This window comes from Lissotriton helveticus, chromosome 9 (genome assembly GCF_964261635.1).
Source record: "Lissotriton helveticus chromosome 9, aLisHel1.1, whole genome shotgun sequence".
NCBI classification, from domain to species: domain Eukaryota; kingdom Metazoa; phylum Chordata; class Amphibia; order Caudata; family Salamandridae; genus Lissotriton; species Lissotriton helveticus.
Window position 1 is genome coordinate 1,227,052,562 of NC_136070.1, and position 23,848 is coordinate 1,227,076,409.

Below are 23,848 nucleotides of genomic sequence, written 5' to 3' on the forward strand. Positions count from 1 at the left end.
CGACAGCCTACCATTCACTCTCACCCGCGCTCTTGGCGCTGTGTAGAGGAGCTGAACCCACCTCTGGAAGTTAGGGCCAAACCCAAATCTCTGAAGCACCGCCGTAAGAAACGGCCAGTGTACCGCATCGAACGCCTTTTCGGCGTCGAGGGAGAGGAACCAATGTGGGTCCTTCCTACCCCTAACCTCTTGGAGCCAATTGTGGGTGCGCTGAAGATTCAGCTTCGTTGCCCTGTCAGGCAGGAAACCTGATTGGTCCATAGGTATAAGGTCCGGAACAACCGATCTTAGGTGGCCCGCCAGGATAGGCGCGATAAGTTTCACCTCCATGTTGAGGAGGGAAATGGGGCGGTAGGCGGCACAATCCTCTTTCGGCTTGCCCTGTTTGTATATCGGGACGATAGCAGCCAAGGCAAGGTCCGGCGGTAGACTCCCCTCTTGGTACGCTTCCGTGAAAAGACTTTTGAGATGGCGTGTCAGGAGGTCAGTTGTACGTTTAAAAAAACTCGGCCGGGAAACCATTCGGCCCCGGGGTCTTACCCGGTTTCAATTTGGCTATGGCTTCCGAAATATCTTCCACTGTAATGTCTGCCTCTAAGACCGTATTAGCCTCTGGGGTGAGCGTAGGTAAGTCAATCTGTGCCATGTACTGAAGAGCAGCTTCTCTTGTCCCCAAGTCCCTGGCCGCATAGAAGAGTTCGTAATGTGTGGCAAACGAGTCCGCTATCATCCAATGGTTGTTAACAAGCCTCCCTTCCACTGTCCTAATCTTCTCTACCCATCTGGCCGCTCATTCCTTTTTGCTAAGCCATGCTAGAAGTCTGCCCGACTTATCCCCCACGTCGTACAGACGGTGGAGGGTTGCCAGGGATTGGGTCTTCGCCTCATTTGAAACCACCTCCCTATATTGCCTTTGGGCATCTAGCAGTTTTCTGAGGGTCCCAGTATCCTTTAGGGTCTGGTAGTCCTTTTCTAAGCTTAAGATAGTGGCTTCCAGGGTCGTAACCACGGCTTGTAGCTTTCGTCGTTCCTCCCCCAGCCTACTCTGTATTCTATCCCGTAAGACGGGCTTCATGGCTTCCCAAAAGGTGACCCCCCGAGTCAACTGTCCCCTCGTTTTCCGCCACGTAGACCTTAATGTCTGCTCTGAGGCCACGCAGAATCGCTGCGTTTTGAAGGACCCATGCCGCGAGACGCCATGAAGCTCCAACCTTGCCCCGGGAATGTCCTACCTTTACGAACAACGGCGAGTGGTCCGAAATTCCTCTAGCCTTGTATTCTGCCAGGTCGTCAACCTTCAGGTACTGTCTAGACATGAATATATAATCCAATCTCAAGAACACCCTATGAGCCCCTGAATAGTAGGAGTAGGCGATCTGAGTAGGGTGTAGCCACCTCCAAATATCCGTAAGTCCTATGGTGGCCATCTGATGGGACAGGGGAGTCTGGCTCTCCCCTCTATCTGCAGCCACAGATCGGTCCTGCACAGTATTCATCAAAGTCGCCTCCCATGACTTGAATAGTGTCCGCTGTGTCTAGGAGAATGGATGCTATAGCTTTGAATGTACGTGACTGCAGTTTAGGCGGGGCATAGACCGAGATTATGGTATATGTACGTCTATTCCAGGTCCCTTGAACCCCCGCATAAGTACCCTGAGGGTCTATCCAGGTGCGTGTGGTGCAAAACTGGGATTTTTTTTGATAATGACCGCCACCCCTCTGGAGTCTGAGGTATACCCCGTGTGAGCCAGAACTCTATGGCGGCCTCTCGCTATGAAGGCACATTGTGTTCCCTTGAGATGAGTCTCCTGTAGTAAAGTGATATCTGGGTCTACTCTCTTACGGTATGAGTTCACTAGACCTCTTTTAACTTTAGAGCCCAGTCCATTGACATTCCATGTCAGGATGCTAACTCCCCTGTCTCCCACCTGGGGTGTCGCTAGTGTACTTGCCATTGTAGAATGGGATACCTATTTGAGGTTAATCTCTGCAGTAGATGTGCGGTGCGGGGCATCAAAGTGTATGACTGCTTTCCCCCAACCACTCCCCCCCCTCCCCCCCAACTCTTCCTTCCCGTTCCCCAACCTGAGTTAACTTGGAGTTTCCCAACCCCGACCCCCCACCCCACCTCCATCCCCTTCCAGTCTCATCCCAACACAGGACAGAACTGTCTGTAGGAGTCTGTCTGTCGCCCGCCCTTGCAACCCTCCCTTTAACTGATCTTTACCCTCCCCACCAGGGCGGAAGAGGGCGTGGGATCATGCACAATAGGAACACCCAAGAACACTAAAAACTTTTTTGCAAAAATAAGGGGTTGTGTCAACTTGCGTGCTTCAGGCCACCGGGCTGCCATCTCCAATAACCCATTCCACCAACGTTTATGAATGTGAGTCTTGCGTATCCGTGACGGTAATGCTGTTCCGTCCCAATGAGTGTTGTTCCAGGTTGCGGATCGCCTCCACCAGTGGGTGAACGGAGTCCTGCCTCTCTCCCTCCTCCTCCCACCCCCCCCCCCCCGATACCCGGCATTCCAACTCTTCCTCGTCGTCTCCTTACGAGCGAATATGGTGCCGTAAACAGCTAAATCTGGATCCAGCTACGGAGGTGTCCCCCGGGGACTCCGATCGCCCTCTCCGTGCGCCTCCTGAGGCATGTCCCCGGTATGGCGTTGCCCGCGTTTGTGTCTTTATCCTTCACGACTTTCTTCTCTGTGGCTTTGGCAATTCCCACTGCGATCTTTGCCTTAGTGACCTGTCCCGTTCTTCGCGTCCAGCGGTCTCTCTACCATGAAGTATTGGGTGTTCCTCTAGCCACTGCCAGGCATCTTCCGGATGCGTGAAGAAGATTGACTTGTCCTTGTACAGTACCTTGAGCTTTGCAGGGAAAAGGAGCATATAGGAGATATTTAATGTCCTTAGTTTCGCCTTCACGGCATCAAGAGCGCCGTTGTTTCTGGACCTCTTGGCTGTAGTCCAGGAAGATCATGATGGTCGTATTCTCCAGTCTAATCTCTCCCATTTTCCTAGCCTCCCGTAAGATCAGATCCCTGTCTGCGAAGTTGAGAAATCGCACAATGACCGGTCTGGGTCTCGCACCTTCCGGGGGTTTCGCCAGTAGGGCTCTGTGCGCCCTCTCGATGATGAAGCACGGCGAGAATTGCGCTGACTGGAAGGTTTCAGTCAACCAGGAGTGGAGGAATGATGCCATATTCGGTCCTTCAATTCCCTCTCTAAAGCCCACAAAGCGCAGTTTGTTGCGTCTTGCTCTATTTTCGGCATCATCCACCTTCCACAGTAATTGTCGATGGGATGCTTGGAGTTCCGCCATGTCCTTTCTCAGGGTGGAGACCGCGTCCTCTGCCTCTCCTATCTGGGTTTCAGTCACCGTCACCCTGTCTGATAACTTTCGGAAGTCTTGCCGTAGCAGTGTTACCTCTGAGCCTACTTCTCCAATTTTGACCTCCAAGGCCGCTCGGGACTCCTGTATATCAGTTCTAGACGCCTGAATGGCCTCCATCAGCCGGTCAGTGTCCGTCCTCACTCCCGAGGCTGTGTGGATGGTCTCGCTTGGGTGTTGCGGTGCCGCGAAGTTATCCATGGGACCCTGTTTGGGTAGCGTGTCCTTCTTCCCCATGGTTAGTAGTGCCAGTGCTGTTCCCTCTCGCAGTGGCTCCGGGTCGTATTCAGTGCGGCGGACTCAGTGGTCCTGAGGAAGCGGGGGTAGCCCCCTCGATCTGCGCCTTGTACTCCGAGAGTCGGGGTACTGCTGCCTCTCCGCTCCGACGTCCCAGCTTGCCACGAGTTTTATTCCTGCAAGGTCCGTACCTTCCCCCTGTCACAGCCCTCAGGGTGCCCCCTGCTTACTTTCTACTGTCTTCGCAGGGTGTAATCGGTGGGTCCGTGCTGGCCAGTATCCGCCCTCTACGACCCCCCGCCGCCGGGCGCCCCTCCTTCAGGTGTAGCTCTGGACTCCGCCGTCCCTATAGGGCTTCAGTATTGTGTTCGGTTAAGACTTTTGTTGGGGGGGGAGGGGAATGTTCACCGAAACCTCTGTGGCGTCATTTCTTTGCTCCTCCTCATTGAGCCGGGGACAGTGTTTATTGTGGGAGCACTCACTATGACTCACCCCCTCCGGACCTCTCCCACGTCCAGCATTCAGTTTAAACGGGGGGGGGCAGGTCACCAGGACCCCCACCCTCTGGGCCTCCAATGTTGTGGGGACCACCCCCAGTGAAGCAGGAGCAGCCTGTCCAGTTGTAGGGCAGAGGGGCAACCACCGAGTGATATTCCGCCCGCTCCGGATCTCCCGCGGGCCGGTGCCATTCAGTCTCGGCTTCCGGCGAGTAGCTACGTGTTTCACTGTGTTCGTGGACCGGCCCGAAGCCCTTGCAGGCACCGTTTCGCGGTCTGGGCCGCCATTTTGGTAAAGTTCCCAGAGAGTGAGTGCGGCGCCTCGATGCTCATAAGGCAGCCGTAGTCCCAGAGCCCCACTCCCGATCAGGGGCCCTCTATCCTCACTCCCGGCCACACTGTCCCGGTCCTGGAGCAGTGAGGGATGAACCACCGGTGCTCCCGGTCACTGCCGCCTCACGTCAGTCGCCATCTTGGTGAAGGGCAGCCGGGGGCCGGGGTTTCTCTTGTCACGAATCCCGTCGTACCGGACCCACCGGATGCCCCACAGTACCTCCTCAGACGTCCTTCACCGTGGCACACCAACACAGATCCTGCCAGCTGTATCCTAATGCCGCAGCCGACGCTTGGCTACCGCCGCCGCCATCTTGCCACCAAGAGAGGTTCCCGGGCAGCAGCTCAAAGTCCGTTTTACTGGTATGTGAGCCGCTGCGCGGCAGGAGGGTCGACGCCACAGTATCCCGGGGTGTTGCCGCTGCATCGGTAGGATTTTGGGTGGAGTATATCAGTCATGTAAGGCGGATATTGATTCAGCTCTCCGGGAGCTCCTGAGCCTCACGTCCTAGCTCGCCATGGTGCTGGCCACGCCCCTCAAGAGTTTTCAATCTCAATCCTAATACACAACCATGTTTGAGGGCCAAATATCTTCTCCATGAAACCGTATTATTGGCAAAATACCCAATAAAGTTAGTAGTTTGACCGTCAAAAGAAACTGCTTTCACATGGGATTCAAGTAATTACTTAACTTTTTGACCCATCGCTTTGTCACTACTTTCCATAGTAGTAATGTTGTAGGAAGCCCTTAAGTCAACCATCATTTCCAGATTGATTTCTAGAGCAAACAGTGAGCGTATGGAGTCCCCTACATCATCAGCACTATAAACATCATCATTAACATTTCTAACTATGAAAACCATGTCCTTGGTATTACGCCTCTCACTCATTTCACTGGAATTTCCACCTCCAAATTGTGCAGCTCTAGATGTAAAGCTTTTCTTACCATCTATAAAGACTTTAGCTAAATGTTTTCTCCACCACCAAAATTGCGTGCTTTGTTGGAACATTTGATGATTTGGATCATAACTCTTTAATTACTTATATTATATTACTGTACCATAAGTTTCTCTACTAGGGTACATACCACCAGTGTCTCTTATTGACAGTGCTCCTATCTACTAAAACAAACCTCTATTTCTCCTCCATATTACCCATTCTTGCACATTCCCTTCTTCTCAAAAGTAGTAGAAAGACTGATCTTCCTTTGTCTCTCTTATGCTTATCCTCCAGCAAAACTCGTCTCCCTACAATTAGTATATTTATACACTTCATTATGCTGAAAATGTCATCTTTGCTGCTCACCACATCCGTCTTTTTTCAATCCTTTTCTCTGTAGAACGTTCTGCTGCCCTCAGTAACATTGTCTGTCTTCCTTTTGCTTTTGGGAAAATAATCCCTAGGCATCATAAGTGTACACATTACACAGAGCAGCTCCAAACGCCAGAACGAGACTGAGCAAGATTGATCATGGTGCTGCTGTATCCTATTTAAACTTAAGTGCTCCAGCAGGTGTGGTTTAGCATCCATGTTCTTTTTCAAAAAACGGCTATTGGTTAATAATAATAAGAACAATTCCTAGCCTCCATATTTATAATGCCAAGCACCTTACCATATCTTGTGCCCTTGAACCCCGAGCCACTGCCACCCATATTTGGCAAGACCCAAATGTAAGACCAGTTGGATTTGCCGGTGCTCTTTTTTTTAATATTGGCAGGTCATGTTGTTTGCTGGGATTTGGGCATAGTGCATTTCACAGCTGAGATCCTACAACACAGATTGTCTTCTCGCTATGGGTCTTTTGGTTAAATCTGACCTGAACAATTGGATTTACAGTGCTGTCTTTGAGCTTCTAACTTGGAATTGTGGTCGCGGACCACCCGTGTTGAGAAACCTTCCGTTTTTCATTGAGGAAGCTGCCGCTTGAGTAGAACTTCTACTCGAGCAGCAGAAAGGAGCAGCACCTTCTTGCCATGCGTGTGATGCCGTTCGTGCTGATAGCGAGATTTCTCAATGTAGGTGGTCACGGACCGCTCGTGTTGAGAAACCTTCCGTTTGTATTGAGGAAGCTGCCATTTGAGTATAACTTCTACTTGAGCAGCAGAAAGAAGCAGTGCCTTCTTGCGCTGCGTGTGGTGCTGCTCGCACTGGTTTCACAGCGCACGACAACACCTTGCGTGATAAATCGGTGTGGACAGCGTGAGGTAACACACTTAACCGCTCGGGAACTCCACGTAGCTCGGCGGAATTTCTTTTGTCACTGCTGAGTTCCACGTAGCAAAACGCAGCAAACTCTGCTCAGGCCTAGTGATAATCACAGAATCTGGTTAAGTCAAACAATGCTTTGTTTTAGTGGGAGTCGGCGGAACGTTTCGTTCCTCTGACATGTCAAAGGGAAGACTGTCGACTTGAGTTTTTTTCTGTCTCTCAGGATGTCATATTTTGACCTGTACTGCTCTTTTACATTTAACAGAAAAAGTGGTTTAGTCAGACAGTGATCATTGTGGCTATTCACACACATGTAACATTTTATTGTGGCTGGAAAACAGCGTCTTTTTGGATGCTGACTCTATCGTTCAGCTTTTCTTGCTGCTACTTTGGAATCCTCTTTTGCAGCAGTCTTCGGAGACTTATGCTCCAATTGTGTTGCCAAACCAGACTTGCGTTGTATTTACTTGTCAGAAGCAGAGGTGTTCTCCAGTTAGCAAGCATCACACCATCCATGTTGTGAGTACCCCAATGGAGAAGAGGGAGCCCAGATTCTCCAGGATACGGCATTTTTATCCTAACATTTTTACTTTGAATGAATCTTAAATGCTCAATAATATCCCTGAAAAATTAGGCTTGGGTAGTCTAATAAAAATTATCTAATTCATGAAGAATGAAATAAGACTGTGGCTGGAACGGTGTGGGGCGCGATGGGAAAAACTCTACCTACCACTGAACCAGTGTTGATTGGCAGCCTTTTACTGATCATATGAGCTTGCATGACAAGATATCCTGGGATTAGAATTCTGTTGACTTTAACAAATCCTTTGATACAAACGATGGCGCGTGTCATTGTGACACAAAGGAATATTTATCATCTGCTTCTTAAGATTTGTATTTTCACTTTGCAAAAATAACAGTTTAGATTTGGATCCATTCCCTGTTTGAGTAGTTCATCTTTACACAAGGATTAAAATACACACAATTATTAACGGTCCTGTTCGCCATCTCCCATAACATCCACACTTCTCGTAGTGGGATCTTTTGGCTTGTGGTACATTTGCATTTCATGTTCTGTCAAATTTGTGAGTTGCAAAGACCCAAACTCCATATCCTCCTCACAACATCTGGCTGAATGGTAATGTCCAGCCTTGAAGAAAACCTGTGATACTGGGTAAAGCAGATTATTTCATCAGAAAAGTGTGGATTATTAACCTTCCAGAATAATCATTTGATACTGAATCCCAATTTGCTTTTCTTTTGTTAAAGAAGTAGTAACCTGTTGAATTGTAAAGGCTACTGTTTGACCACTGCTCATTCTTTTGAGTATGACACTAAATTATTTGGCGACGCTGAATACATTTCTGCTGGGTTGATGTCTCTTACTCTCATTCATCGACTCTATTCACATATGCAACAGCCTTCTAAGTGTTATAACATGCAGAATCTTGTCTTGGTTGCATCTGGACTGAAATAATTTAATGCTTATTTCATTGGACATGTAGACAACGGAAGATCATACAATTGTTGCTGCAGATTCCCCCCCCCCCTCCCCCTCTATAAAAGCAGAGGAACATTAGTTAGATGTGTCTGCTTTCTTCAGTCGATACCCTCCAGCGCTCTCATAGTCTTGCATGTCTACATTATGTTATGTTATGTTATGTTAGGGCTATTTGTATTGCGCACGGCTGCTCCAGCGAAGGAGCGTCCCGGCGCACCGACAAGGTGGCGAACACAACACAACAGAAAACAGAAAATATTATTTAAAAATGGGGGTATGGATTTTAACATAACTCAGAGAACAGAAGGGTTTTAGCGGCCTTGCGGAAGGAAAGCAAGTCGCCAAGGGTCCGGAGTTTCAAGGGGAGAGCGTTCCAGAGCGGAGTTACTGGTTGTCACCATTTGTTTCCTCTGAGGTGGCATTTTTAAATGATATTCATATTGTATTACAATTCTTTTTAATAAAACCAATGGAAAATTTAATTTAATAGCGTATTGCTGCACAGCTTTCTTTGAACAATGAGTGCTTACATAAATACAAATTCCTATGAGCAGAGCTTCCTAGTAAATATCTGGGAGTTTATATATTTAGAAATTACCCTTCTTTTTGCTATTGAGCACATTGTTGAGGTTGTCAGCAGTTTCCCTGAGTAGAAGGGTGCTGCAAAAGACTGTTCTCTGCACAATTGTGAGATCTTATGGCGTTGCGTGTGATTCATTAGCTGGTGGTGGGGTGTGACGGTTTAATATTACCACCTTTGCAGAATTTATCCTTTCCAGTCACGAGATTAAAGCTCTCATATAAATGTAGGTTTTGCCATTGTATAAAACCAAAAAAGAAAATGTGGCTTCCATTTTTTTTCCTCGCCGCATTTGCTTATCTTTAATCACTGCAAACTGGACCCTTTAACTTTGGTCAATATTTTCGTTAACAGACGTTCACTAGACTGTAAATGTACTCCAAACTGATGCGCGAGACATCGCTTGAGACAGTTTATCTGTAGCCTCTAGCATTCACCCTCTCCTGCTGCATCTATAGATAGATTTTTTTTTAATATTACTAGGATTTCTTTTGAAAATGTTCTGACTGGAAGATGGGGGAATGGAAATCATACAGTCTACAGTCTTGGGCTCTCTACCCGTAGTTTCATAGAAAACCTAAAGCCGATCTCATATTTGCATGCTTCGCTAGCTGTTGTCTGCCTTTGAATGCTGTTTCTTATTGTTAAAATGAAAAGCGGAAACATGTTAGTCTTAATGCCTACTTAATGTTTAATATGTATTTTTTCATTTTCTTTAAGAGTGCGAGAAGACATTTACCACTGTAAGTGCATTATTTTCACACAAACGTGCTCACTTCAGAGAGATCGAACAGTTCAGCTGCTCTTTTCCTGGCTGCAATAAACAGTACGATAAAGCGTGCCGCCTGAAAATCCACATGCGAAGCCACACAGGTATTCCATACCTTTTGCCTACATGGAGGGTAAATAATGTAGTTTATAGAGACACATTTATGGTTTCTTTAAACCACAGTTTAAATGTTCTTATTGGTCGCTGTTTTTAATGAAGGATATTTTTATTTTAGGGGAAAGGCCCTTTATCTGTGACTTTGAGGGGTGTGGCTGGTCCTTTACCAGCATGTCCAAGCTATTAAGACACAACAGGTATGTTTTGTTTCATATGTATGGCAATGTTTAATGTAAGAACAATTTTCTAAGGTTTTTGTTAGTTAGGGTGACTTTTTACAGCGTTTTTTCTACAGCTCCTATTAACAAAGCTACCTGCTCCTTTGAGTGCTTTTATGCTCTTTTGAGAGTCAGTGGTGCATGTCTTTAAAAAAAATGTCCCCACTCCAAAACAACCTCTTATATAATTTACTGTTCCCTGTATAAAAGTTTACCAGCTGCAAAATAGTTGGGTGTATTCACAAGTAGGCCTATCAATTACGTTTACAAATATAATTCATATTGTGTTATGCTCAAAAAGTCTTATTTAGTCTGTACAGCGTCCTGCTAGGTTTTTAATTTTCTCTCTATTCTCCTTTCCTTTACTAACATTCTGTAACTGAAAAAGACTAATGGCCAAGAACTGAACCTGTTTAATATGTTTGTCGAATATTGGAAATATAGATTGTTTCTGCAAAATGCTCCTATGACCCTCAGAACGATGGACGATCCCAGTCCGGCCCACAACTGTCTGACTTCTCACGTTTATTGGACCCTGTATGAGTAACACGGACAATCTAAGATGCAAAAATAATTGGATAGTAATCCGTGGCACATCCTTTTCTGATCTGTGGGAAATTGTAATTGAGTTTACAGGTGCTTACTTTGTATTCCCTCGATAATGTCACTGCCCTCCAACCCCGAACCCCCAAACTTATTTAAATGAGCATTCGGTGCTGTCTGCCCTTAAACTAATCTTACCAAATGAGCAAATGGATGAGATATTAATCAGAAACCAAAATTTGGACCCATGGGCTCCTCATGGCAAGTCTTTGCTGCAAATACACAGCCCGTAAGCAAATAACTTGTGCGTTCTTCCAGAGCCCAGTTTATAATTGCACATAAGTAATAGCATTCAAAATCCAGACTCGTAATTTTTTTATCAAAAGTTATTGTTTAAATGACACACTCTTGTTTGGCTTTTTCAGGAAGCATGCAGATATCCGACGATTTACATGTCACATAGAAGGTTGCGGAAAATCTTTTACTCGAGCCGAGCACTTGAAAGGTCACAGTATAATTCACCTTGGTACAAAGCCTTTTGAGTGCCCAGTGGAAGGTATTTGGGTCATTTTATATTTGTGTTCTGTACTGTGGAAAAAGAAAAACTCGTTTGTGATTGTTTACCTTCTTTTAAAATGTGTAGTATTGCCAATATTTTATGCCAGAATAAGCCACAAGCGCCACAAGCGCTGTGTAAAAACCTATTTGTGTTTCAGTCTTAAAATAAGCGCACTCTTGCTCCTTTAACGCCTTCTTCCCCTTTGCATTTCATTATGTACCTGCAAAGATATGTTTGCAGTTGTTCAGAGTGATCTGAAACCTTCGTTTAATGCGATGCAACTGATTCCTTTGAAGTGATTTATGTTCATGCTAGATTTTCTTTTTTTCTTGTTTTTCTATTTTTAAGGATGTGGTGCAAAATTCTCAGCACGCAGTAGTTTGTACATTCACTCCAAAAAGCACCTGCAGGATGTGACTACTTTGAAGGCACCATGTCCAGTGTCGAGTTGCCATAAAGCATTCACCTCCAAGCACAGTATGAAAACTCATATGGTCAAAGAGCACAACTTTAGCCAAGGTACAGTAAGCAACTTAGAAAACGTTTAACGTGTAAATGTTCAATTCAAACCGTAAATGCAAATAGGTGGAGAAGTGATATATCCACTTCATGTTTCTGAAGCCAATTAGAATGTCATAACTGGCTTAAAAAACGAAAAAAAACCTAGCGCGATTTACTACTTGATTATTGCATGGTTAGTCATGTTTTTCAGCTGAGTGATTAAAACATCAACCACTTCATTTGAAAATCAAATTGAAACTTGTTTTTAGTTTGTGTAGGGTTTCAGTTAGGAACTCCCCTTTACATTGTTGGTTTTGCATCACCTAACTTTTCCAACATGAGAAAATAGTACCATCTTGTAGATAGTGTAAAATGTGCTTACACTATGAGCCGAGTACGGATGATGACACATGCACCTCTGTACTCCCTTCAGTTTATGCTCTGCTCTTCTTTTACGTATTTTTATGCTGTACTAGACCTACTGGAACGGTAACAGATTATTTTAACTGCGGAGGCTCAAGCATGGTTACCCCTCATGGAAGTGCTTTTGGAATACCTTAAATTGTCTTGTGAGAAAAACTTGTTAACACAAATATATACATCCCATCCAGTTGAAATGGGTTGTCTTGATTTCTGGTAGCCTGACAGACCATCCTATATATGTACAGACAAGGGAACCCAAAATAATTGGTCAGGGAACTTGGGTATCAGTATGCTACAAATACAGTGGTCCCTCACAAGGACAATGGGACAGAAGTACTAAATCTAGACATTTAATTAGATCTATATTGCGCTGTCCAGCCAGACAGGAATTCCTTTAATAATTCAGAATTTGTGACGCAATAATATTTATTACTTCTCTCCCATTGTCCTTGTGAGGGACCAGTGTGAAAGACCACCCTGGCATGTTTTGAATATGTTGTGTTTTGGGTCCTTATATTGGCATTCCTGGCTAGTGCGTCTGCCCTCCGAAACTCCAGAGGTACTGTAAGGGTGATGTGTAAGACACACAGGATGAAGGCAGCTGAAACCATCCATGTGTCTTCTTTTTCAAGTATCTCTGATACTTTGGAGCCAGATGATTTCCCTGTGGGAACCACCCCCAAATACATGACTTTTGTTGGATGTGTTATAGCTCCTAGCTCCAGATATGAGTGGAGTCTAACTTCGCATACAAAGCATGGAGCCTTTTTTCAGCAGGGTCTATTGGGGAGTGAAAGAAAGTGAGCTCCAAATGAATATGCTTTCTCTCTGGATATCTCCGAAATTGTCAGTTAATTTTGCCCATTGCAGAGCTGATGAGCGAGTACACCTTCAAGATGGATTCTAAAGTGACGTCTGGTATTTTTACGTTCTTTTTCAACATGCGCTTGGTATTCAGAAGGGTTGAATTTGACCCAGCAGCCGATGTATGCAACTCACTACAGGCACAAAATACTGTCATCAGGACTAAGGCGGAGCAGTGGACAGACACACAAATGTATCCTCAGCATGAAGAAGAAAAAAGTGGTGGCATCAGGTTTAGGACTTCTAGGTAAGCGGCCATATGGTAGTTGTGGGGACATGTAATCTAGCACTAGCTGAGGAAAGGCCAAGAAAGTGACAGCCATTGGATATTCCCTGTCACTAAGTACAGTGTTCATCAGAGTCTGCCTCAGCTGCAATTAGGTATCAAGTTAAAATGAGGTGTACAGAATATTAGTTCTCTGTAGTCGTTCAGTAGCTATAGAAAGCAAAGAGAAAGCTGACCAGAATGGAGGTGAAGTTCCAGCCCGCCCCAGTAAATGGCAGTGTACACATGCAGCGTCACTTTTAGTTATAATAAATGGCTGGCTCTCCCCACCCCTCCTTGTTTAATTCAGTTTCAAGGAGTATTTTCTATCAGTCTCTGGCAGCTCCAGTGAAACCAATTAAGGTTTACTAGTGGAGCTACAGGAGTGTAAAGTGGGGTGGTCTAGATATCTTTCTGCCCCTGCAGCACATTCTCGCCACATCATCATCTGATCCATCTATCTACTGTAATGAGCTTGCATACAAAGCCTTCTAGATTTTGACAACTCCACAGCATTGATACCACAAGTGGAGAAAGGGGAGCAACGCCCCTGTAGCTCTCTCTGTGGCAACAGTACCAGGGCACCTTAGGGCTAGCCTCAGACCTACAAAAGGTAGCTAGTAGCAATCACTTCCAGCAGCATTCCAGTCTACCGTGCCAACTCCGTTTGGACTGAGTCTTATGCAGCAAATCAGCCTTGATTCGGCTCCATTTGGAACAGTCCAGCCCGAACTACCTGGCTAAGGTCCTCCTTGAACTGGACACAAGCAATCACAGACAGGTTTTACCCTGATTGGGGCTAACCTGAGCAGCTCTGGGGCACGAGAGACTAGAAATTAGGCTGTGGTCTCTAGGGGTGTGCGGGTCGAGTGGCGGGAGTCCCATCCCTTTAGTAATCCCCCACTGGTGCCTCTTATGACAGTTGTTGTCTCCACACTTGTGCATAGTGGCAGTGTCATACTGTCTGCTCTAGGCCCTGGGAAGCAGACGGCATCAGAGCTCAACTACATCCCCTCTGCAGCCAGGAGCTACCTTTTGAAAGTCAGCGAGAATAAGAGAAATCATTACCGGGTTTCTTAATAACTGGGAGCGGAAAATATTACTTAGAGAAAATCAGAATCTATAATCAAAACTTTGCCATGGTGTAATATTTGTGTTTTCTGCTTATGCACCCCCTGTTTCATATATTCATTTACTTTGAGTGCACATTTTCTCCCTTAAAACATACTTTGCATTTATTGTTTGCGCATTTATAATGTATAGCATTTGCTTTGTTATAGTTTTGATATTTTATCAATAGTTCACATATATTACAAGGTTAATGAAGTTTTATAGAATTATGTGAAGGTCCAACAAGATTAATATGCTAATTCCTGCATTAGACATCATTCAATATAGGGACCGCCCTTTTCAAAATCATTCGAAAAGTGTATTTAGGCTGGGTACAGACAAGTAAAAGTCCAAGAGGACCACTGAAGCAGAGCAAGTGGAAGCTGCAAGCGCTCTACTTGAAGGCCTCATTCATCTTCATTGGAGCCAGCCTGACCTTATTGCCTTGCTGGGATACCAAGGCTACTGAGTACAGAGCTAGACAACGCCCTTCTTCATTCAAAACAACATGTCTGTTCTGCTAAGGAATGCAGTTGCGAGGCTACTTTAGAAACTGAATAAAAAATCCTAAAGCATATTCCTATTGCTTATTCTGGAGTATCTGTTCATGGTGAAAAGAGGTTCAAAACTCACTAACAACAAATAATCTTCTAGTTCCTGAGGCCTGATCGTTGCCCAGATTGCTTAGGCAGTTCATGGACTACAGTCCACCTGATTTCATGTCTACAGGTGGTAAATTGTCGTTAAGTCTGCACTTTTTCCAGTGGGTTAGAAAACCTAATCTCGGAGTGTGTTTTGCTTAGAAAAATAAAAAACTTATTGTTAGAGTGTAGAGCTGTTCAATTGGTTTCACTTCCCCTAAGCCATGTGTACTCGCGTACATTTTCCCAGGGAACAAAAAGTTTGTCTGTGGTATGACAGAGGGCCGCATTGATGCCAGCATGATGGCAGTCTTTGGAGTAAGGTGGGGGACCCATGCATGTGCATCTAGTGGCTGAACTGTTCAATGCAAAACCAGAAAACGTGGGATCAGTCCCGGGTTCCCAACTTGACCAAATTGTGTGATCCTAGGCAATTGTTTCATCTCAATGTCCCTCCTTTTTTTCATTATCACACATAAAAGGACCTCGAAATACACAACTAAATCATGTCGCGCTGTACAAAAGTCCTGTTGTTTATTTAATAAACTATAATGTTAGTATTGTATAACAGCAATCCAGGCACATTACAACTGACTTGCCTCTTAATTCGCTATTGGCATTGTTGTCATGTTGGGATAAGCATGAATGTTTCAGATTTGATGTTTGAAAGCTATCGCTTTAAAAATAAAATACATCTAAATGTATAATATGATGTACCAAGGTTAAAAGGTTCTGCATGTTAATGAAAGACACTTTTTGAACTGTCAACCGACTACTGTATTTTACACTTTTGCTGCAAGATATCTTTAAAAATGAAGGTGTTCCTAAAGTTTAGTGGTGCAGGACACCCTAGTTGCTTTTTCTTTAACTTCATTTAACCTTTAAATAAATGCTTGCCCGTTTATTTAGCTTAATTTTAAAATTGCTGCTAAATTGGTGTTTTTGTTATGTAGAACGCCGCATGTAAAGTTTATGGGGGGGTCGCTTTAGAGTATCACTGCTCTAAGCAGACTTTAGCAAGCATGGCCATTAGCCCTAATGCCCTTTCCACCATTGCAGTTAAAACGTATACAAGAATGGCTGGTAGGTAGGCTCCCCTGTTTTATCTCTTTCCATGCCCGTTATCTGGCTTACAACACTGTCCCACTTCCATGGTCTGCTTTTAAATACAGGAGAGACTGGCTTGTTGAGAAAGAGAGGTTATTTAACTGTAGTCCAGGTCCTCCATCATTAGTATTCTCTCCAAATTCATAAGCACATAGTTTGTGTTTTGGTCTCTGCACTGCACTTCTCAGACTGACTTCAACAGCCAATGGCCCAACGTGCTGTGAATGGTATTATGGGATGATGCAGCCCCTAGAATTCTGAAAGTGGCAGAGTATGTACTTTATTCGATTATGTTTGGTTGTATTTGATATTTTGTTCTTTAAAGGAAGATATATTTTCTTTAGAATCTTTTCAAAATTGTTAATAGCTATTTAATAAAAATAGGTCTTGGGATCTCATAGATGTGCCATACTCTGCTGTTTAGAATTGGCATACAATGTTCCATAAGAGAACCAAATATTGTGTAATTAATGTTCCTTCATACTGCTTCGATGCAGCAATGTAGTGTGTTGCACGGTTTGTAAATGTTTTCGAATAGATTAAATGTAAACTGTCCAGTAAGTGTATAGAGTGCAACTTCTCTGTAGAGTAAATAATGAATACTTGAAACAAATTTGTGTTTGATTATATAAGTGTTTTAACATAAAGTCTTTTATGTTTTTAGATCTTCTGGCCCAGCTTGAAGGAGCAAGTTCTTTAACTCCCAGCAGCGAACTCTCGGGTCCTGGACAAAATGACCTCAACAACTTAGACCTTTCATCTCTGTTTTCAAGCACATCTTCCAGCAGTCCTGGCATCGCTACAGACATGGCTCTTGTCAACTCAGGAATCCTAACCATCGATGCTGCCTCTGTCGGTTCCACTCTTGGAGGAAACCTTTCTGTTGTCAACAGTTCCTTAGGACAGCCGGTTGATCCTTTGATGATAGTTGGTAATAACGACATGCCACATAGCCTGGACAACACTTTGTTGCTTGGAGCTGCAATTTCTGGTCTTCAGCAAAGCACTTTAAATCTGGATGATGTGCAGACTGTGAACGCAGAAGCTTTGGGCTCCATGGCGGCTCTGTCAATGCAGAGCCCCAGCCGGGATCTTCATGGCTTGGCGATAGACACCACCACGTTGACAACATCGACCAACCTGGCTGGAAGTAATGCAGTGCCTGAACTATTAATGACTGTTAAAGTTGAACCAAACCTGTTAGATGGCTTGGATGTTGCGGCCCAACAAGAAGGAAATAAAGTAGTGACACAGTTTGTTTTCCCTAACCCTACCGGAACCTACAGTGCACAGAAAGAAGTAGATCTTAGCACAGTGATTGGAAGTTCTTTTTTGGTACGGAATAAGTATATCACATTACCTCCCAATGACTAAAGCAAAGTGAGTCATGCTTAGCTTGGTTTAAGTTGCAGTTTTGTCATGAGGCTGACGACCAGAACTTTTTTTTATTTATTGCAATAGGTGTTTCTCATGATAGAAGCAGAGCTAGTAATGTTGGTAAAATATATTGAATGCCAGGCTGAAATAACCTAAAGTTTTCAAGTTTATGAGAAAGTAACTATTCTTTGCAATAAATTATTTATTAAGAATTTTAGTCTGTTAGTTAACTGTGGATGAGCAGAATGGAGGAATGATGAATAATCTTCATATTGTTAAAGACAATTACTCTGGCACTACTTCTAGTCAGGTGGCTTAGTGAACTAATGCGTCCACTGTAGTGGCCTGTGTTCGACCTCATGGTCACAGTTTCAAATCCCAGCAGGTCCACTCAGCCTTTCATCCTTCTGAGTTCGATAAAATGAGTACCATTAAGTTGGGTAACAATAAACATCTATTATTCCGCGCCAATATACCCTTGGGTTAATGTGCACTTTCCAAATACACGTTATGTGCATTATGTTCTCTGTGTAGAAGCACTGAGATTCTCATGCCTCCACATTTGCCTCTAGATCTAAACGTTGTGAAATTATTTAACATTTTAAGGTACCGTTTTGTACACCAGTTTGTATCAGCTATTTTTAATAGTGAACCAATTTCCATTTTACGGGATCAAAAGACCATGTTTTTACTCTTATGTCCTAGCTTTTGCCAGTATGCATCATGTGAATATTTATGCCAAATAGGGGCAGGACTAAAACCTAATTCCCGGTTTGAGTTGAATAGTGTGTGGATACTGCGTACGCATGGGTACATCTTAGATGAAAATAATCCTAGACCAATGGAACTTGCAGTGGTAACGGGATAGTTAAACCTTTGAAGTGGTCTCTGTTGCTGTCCCAATCTCCTATGGTAGCCCCCTTGCTTCACTCGGTCCCCACAATGTACTTTGAGTCCTGCAGTGTGAATTTGGCTTTGCGGAGTGCCATCTAGCCAAAGAGCAAAGAGCCTCAGCACGAGTTGAAGAGCATTAAGCAGGCTCCTCCATGACGAAAAGCGTCATAAGAGAAATGTAAAGCTCCGAGGTGCCCTCAAAAGCTGTTTACCCTGGAAACCAAACCACACTATTCATTGTCACTATTCATCAGAGGTGCGCCATACCAAGAAATATATGAAGCGCTCTCTGCCTTGCCAACCCATGACCAGGAGTAGCAAGAGTTGGCAATGTGCCCTTCAGTGCAGAAATTCTTGAGCACCAATCACCCAGGGATTAACAAACCCTGTGTCCATGAATACCCTAGCTCACGTTTTTGATTGCAATGTTTTCCATAAAAGGCAAAACGTTGGCCTCCTGCAAGGTTAAAGAGTCTGAAGTCATGGGAAGATGTTCAACTGCTCCAGTTACCCCTTCCTTCGTCCAGTGCAGTCAAGTCAAGCTAATTGCTCTAGCATAAATTTGACCTTACGGTCTCTTGCTCTAGGACTTTGACCAGCGTATAGGTTCATGCTTAACCTGTATGAGGAAACTGCACAACCGAATCTCCCTAGACACAGCCATTAGGTCTGTTAACTCTGATCTGGGCATTTACCTGCAGTCGTGTTTCAATAACTCTGAACTGAAGCTGGATGCTCAGAAGTCATCGACCTCCCCTTTGCCAGGAAGACATTGTTCAATCCCTCTGTGAATGGTGTATTTAAAGTTGAATACAATGGTGACGCCATATTGCTTGTTGTCATTGCAAGTATTGCTGGCCAGACATCATCCTCTGCTGCCAAGGGTGTTCCAAATTCATTCTTATTGGGCATTCTCGTTCTCAGAAGCAGAGAGCAAAGAACAGATGATTCATGAGCAAGAACAGACCTACTTGCAGCATTTTCCACAGTCTGCTCCCTGGACTAGCAACTCTCTTCTACACCTTTTAAGAGGCCTATTTCACTCCTGATGGGTAAGGAGAATGGGCCTTGTGGAAAAGGAACTCTTTTTCTCCCCTAGCACCACAGTACCCTGATAACCAAAGATGCACGGGCCCGCACAGTGTTGAAGAAGACTGTGACTTGTTCACCGCCATCCTTGCAGCCTCTACATCAGTATATGTACTTCTAAGAGCATTTGCCGAAGGTCGCTAGGCGTTTGGCTGCAACTGCGTCAGTCCCTTCCTCAGATTGTGGAAAAGGATACTACTCCTATTATGTTTTTTTAAGGCCACACTCGACAAATGGATAATGTCTGGATGCACTCCACTTTGACACTGAATAGAGGCTAGAATGAATGCTAAGTTGGCGTCTGTGACATGCAGGAGGCGTGTGCTCAGCAGCTAGATGCGCTAGCGCACATGTACGGTGATTCAACCTGTTATGGAAGTTCTGTGAAACCTCTACTAAGGCCTAACCTTTTCTTCTATTCTGTTAATGGGTCAGTATGCAGTCTACCTGGAGGTTTTGAATGTGATAGAGCCCGTTGTAACTTTGACTTCTCAGTTACTTTTAGACCATAGGCTGTTTTCCATTATCAATGCCCGTCCACTCAACTCACTCAACTCTCTGCCACTGCTTTAAAAACCACGCTGCAAAGGGACTGATGTGGGTGCATATTCTTTCCGGGTGATGTGCCTTTCATGACTCCAGGAAAGAAAGTTGTGGATTTAAAACCCCTGTAGAAGGAGTTTTGATGCCAGCATTAGCTGACAGAAATAACCTCAGGTTGATAATAGGAAGAAACTATGGATTAAGTGTAAATGAGTCCCCAAGATAACCATGTCCTTTTGTAATACTTTAGACTCAGTGCCTAAGATCCTCTTCAGTAGGGTGTTCTGTTTAGCAAGTTCAGGATCTTGAAATCGTTCTGCTGCATTTTCCAATTTCTTCTTTTTTAAACCCTCAGTTATCAAGGGCTGAAAATGTCTTGGCTGCTATGAATTTTTTCCAGGGGCGTCCAGTGTGAAAGTATTGCCTTCATTTAGTTTTTACTGTTTTTCATCAAGAGTAGTTATTAATCTCAAAAGTTTTCTTCTTGTTTGTATGCTGCCAAGAATCTCCCTAATGACAGTCCTGATATATTTTTTTAAATCTCTCAAATACTTTTTATAAAACAAAGGGAGTTGTTTTCTAGTCCCAGTAGTCACTGATATTTTCATTAGTTCTGTATGTTATGCACTGCTGTAGAAGTGAGAGAAACAAGGATGGTTTTTGGTGCTGTTGGCATGGTGTAGGTGTCTTTAAAAGGCCAGCTATGCTACATTGTAAATGCACAAGTACCAGGTTAATTGACTAAATGTAGCTGAGTGCAGCAGCAATGCAGAGGTTGGGTTTGGATTGTGTATGGTCCCACTGCGCAGATGAAGGGTCAGTGATACACAATAAGATAATTTAATTCGTTGATTAGCACAATGAAACAACAAGCCAAAAAACGTACTTTAAAATGAGAAGCTTCTCTCCAGAATTTGTGCAAGCCTTTGCTGCAGCAAAACATAGTCGACTTGTCAGTCACACCTTAGTGACTAATACAGGGGGACTTTGTGTATTTAGTAAACCTTCCATAAAGAAATTGCATTGTCTCACTTCCTCGTGCTCTAACTAATTTGTGTAGATTGTTAATAAGAGCATTGTTGACATTTCCTATTTATTTGTATCCTGTACTAGCAAAAAGTCTTTGATGTTCTTCATCTGCTAGTTTACACAGTGACTGCACTTAAATTGTCTTGCAGGCCTCTTCCATTAGACAAGTCTGTATATTTTGGTGAGGAGTCAGTCTCCAGAACTTTATCTTTATTCACTAGTTTTGTTGACCAACGTTTTGACCACTGGTAGTGGACCCTAAAAGAGACTGCTCATCCATTTCTGAGAATTCTCTTTTTCAATTTCTGACATGTTGCCTGTGCAAGAGTTTTCGGACACAGGAAAACTGTTAAGTCTGCAGTAATCCCCTTTTCGTAGTAACTTTTGCCCCTCACCCGTTGTAATCCGTCTGGAGACACTCTGCCTCAGGTTTTTCCTTTTGTTAGACAAAATATAAATCTAATCTTGATTGTTCCTTGAATCCATACATTTCATGTTTTAGTTGACTCCATGTGTCATTGTACAATGACACATAAGCCCTTTTTGTTGTCCTAGGACAAGTATCTTCAAATTATTTCAATAAAAGTAAGGCAGGAATGGATAGGCAGATTCTGACTGTGAAATGGATTTTTTTTCCCAGAGGGCAAGCAAATCTTGTGAAGAATACTATGAATGTGACATGTCATGCGTTTGTCCGAAAAATCTAACACACAGATATTAAAACAATTAAATCCAAGATACACTCACCACATCACAGCGTAAATGAATGACATGCATCACGAGATAGCAAGTTGGAATGACTCCTACATTTTTTTTTATTACTTAATGTATGTTTAAAATATTTGTAATTGGCATCTTTGCAGTAAGCCTGTACTGTGGAGGTCTACTACGTGGAAGCACCAGCTGTGTCTGTTATCTTCTTGGCAATTTTAAGATATTTCTTAGATTTGGTGCACTTTCCCTTTGCAAGGACTGATTTACACACGTTGTTGCTCACCTCCAGGGTTCCCTGTGGGAAATGATCACGTGAAGGATAGTATAGTATAAGATAGGTAGAGGTCCTAATGAAGTGGCATATGACCTAATGAGCGCAGGGTGTATGAAGAAACCAATAGCACTTCTACAGTGTGCTTGTTACTTGTATTGCAGTGCATTGGCGATCCACGAATGCCTTGCACTCTGTCAAGCTAAAGGCTACTAAGAAGTCAAGAGTATGTGCTTCCTGCCACCGATCTTTATTTTTAAGAAGTTCTACTCTCATGTCCCTTAGTGTGGTTTTCGTACTTCAACGAGCAAAATAAAGGTTGATAGTTGCTCAGCCTGATTATTTTCAAAATGAAGTGATATTTGGGATCTCACTACTGTTTTTAGGGGCTTTGCCACATAGGATTATTCTTTAATTGGTCTGTGGGTAGATTTCTTCAGCACAGTAGTGTTCGTAAACTGTGTACATTTCTGAGGGATGTAAACTATTTGTAGAGATGAATTTTCCACTAGAGAACCCACACGTGGTGAACTTGACATATCACGGGCTGTGAGGTGCTTTCAGCAACTTCATCATTTGAACTAGTTCGGTTTTTGGTCATTGAAATCGATTGGGCTTTTTATCAACTCTGAACCAACAAGCTTGAGGATGCCGGAGGCTCCAAAATGTTAATGTTAGTATAGTAAGACCCCGTCTTTTCCTGGGAAAGGACCATGAGCTATTATACAGCTGATGAGAGAATGGTGCAGAGTGCCCAATATTTGGAAGTTCCTCCAGATCAGGGTATCTGGATTCTTTGGATTTCTCATACATATTGGATATATGAAAATAAAAGTAGTGTGAGGTTTCTACTTTTAAGAAACATCTGATTATTATCACAATAGTAAATGAGATTACTTTTTGCTGCGCATGGCACTTCATCACCATCCTTTATAAAAGGTTTCTGATGTATTAGGTTGTTCATGCATCCATTCTTTCAACCTTAGAGCACCCAGTAATTGATATTGTTTGTTTCTCGACACACTTGAACTGCTTCCAGAGTTTTATTCTTTTTTTTCCCCACCAAGTTCTGTAGTATACAAGTATTACATTTGCTTTACATTTGAGTCACGATCTCTTCAGATACATTTTGTTATAGGATAAAACTTTCGGAGCAATAGTTAGTATTTAACACTTGAAGTATACAAGTATTAACATTTCTGTACATTTGATTATTACATAATCCTCTTCAAATAAATTTGTTATACGGATAAATCTTTCTGAGCAATAACTAGTGTTTAACACTTGCAGTAACAACTTGGGGTTATTGGTAACAATACTTATCCAGATGAGTAGCTTATTTCTGTTTATTGTGGTGTTTAACACTTTTACTATGTACTTAAATACTGTGAGCCTTTCAAATTAATCAAATATGTAAACCTTTTGATCTGCACTTCATTTCATACTTGCACGCTTCATCAGGCCATCTTCAATTATTGTCCGTAGTTTAAATGATCTTGTAGATGCATTTTCTGAAAATATGACCATATATACAAAAACGATTTAGTTTTAACTTAAGTATACAAAATAGTGATGGATGGAATGTTTGGTGTAGCCATATAGTTGTTGACCATCTTAGGGCAAGAATCATAGCGCAGGAATACTCCGTATGGCATAACCAGGCGCTTTACCTATTGTTAACATGCTTGAATAAATCATCCACTGCTAATCACTCGGGGCAGCATCCCAATTAGTTATTTTGTACAACATGCCAGCTCGGGGCGAAACTGGTCCTAGGTTGCTTGTATTAAGAGCCAGAGAGGGCCTGGCATGGCAGTTCAGGCTGGACTGATCCCATTGGTGTAGGGTCAGGACTGGTTTACAGATGGCTAGGGTCCAAACTAAGGCGGCATAGTGGCCTAAAAATTATGCATTGGAATGCGCCTGGCGTTCGCTTGTGACTGAGAATAATTCAAGCATTTAATCCATCACCCTGTTGTTTGTTTTAAATTGGGCATTTTACCTCGGTCAGTTGCTTTTATAAAGTTTCAAAATTGATTCTAAGTACCACTTTGCATGCGTC

General features: G+C 43.5%; 1 protein-coding gene across 1 annotated transcript in view; it reads left to right on the plus strand.

Moving 5' to 3' along the window:
* Window positions 1-23,848, plus strand: part of LOC144782393 (zinc finger protein ZXDC-like) — a 52,837-nt gene that overhangs the window by 6,084 nt on the left and 22,905 nt on the right. The window contains exons 2-6 of the mRNA XM_078661720.1: window positions 9,473-9,625; window positions 9,757-9,835; window positions 10,825-10,955; window positions 11,307-11,477; window positions 16,534-17,204. Of these exons, the coding sequence (XP_078517846.1) occupies window positions 9,473-9,625; window positions 9,757-9,835; window positions 10,825-10,955; window positions 11,307-11,477; window positions 16,534-17,204 (1,205 nt within the window). The remainder of the gene's footprint in view (window positions 1-9,472; window positions 9,626-9,756; window positions 9,836-10,824; window positions 10,956-11,306; window positions 11,478-16,533; window positions 17,205-23,848) is intronic.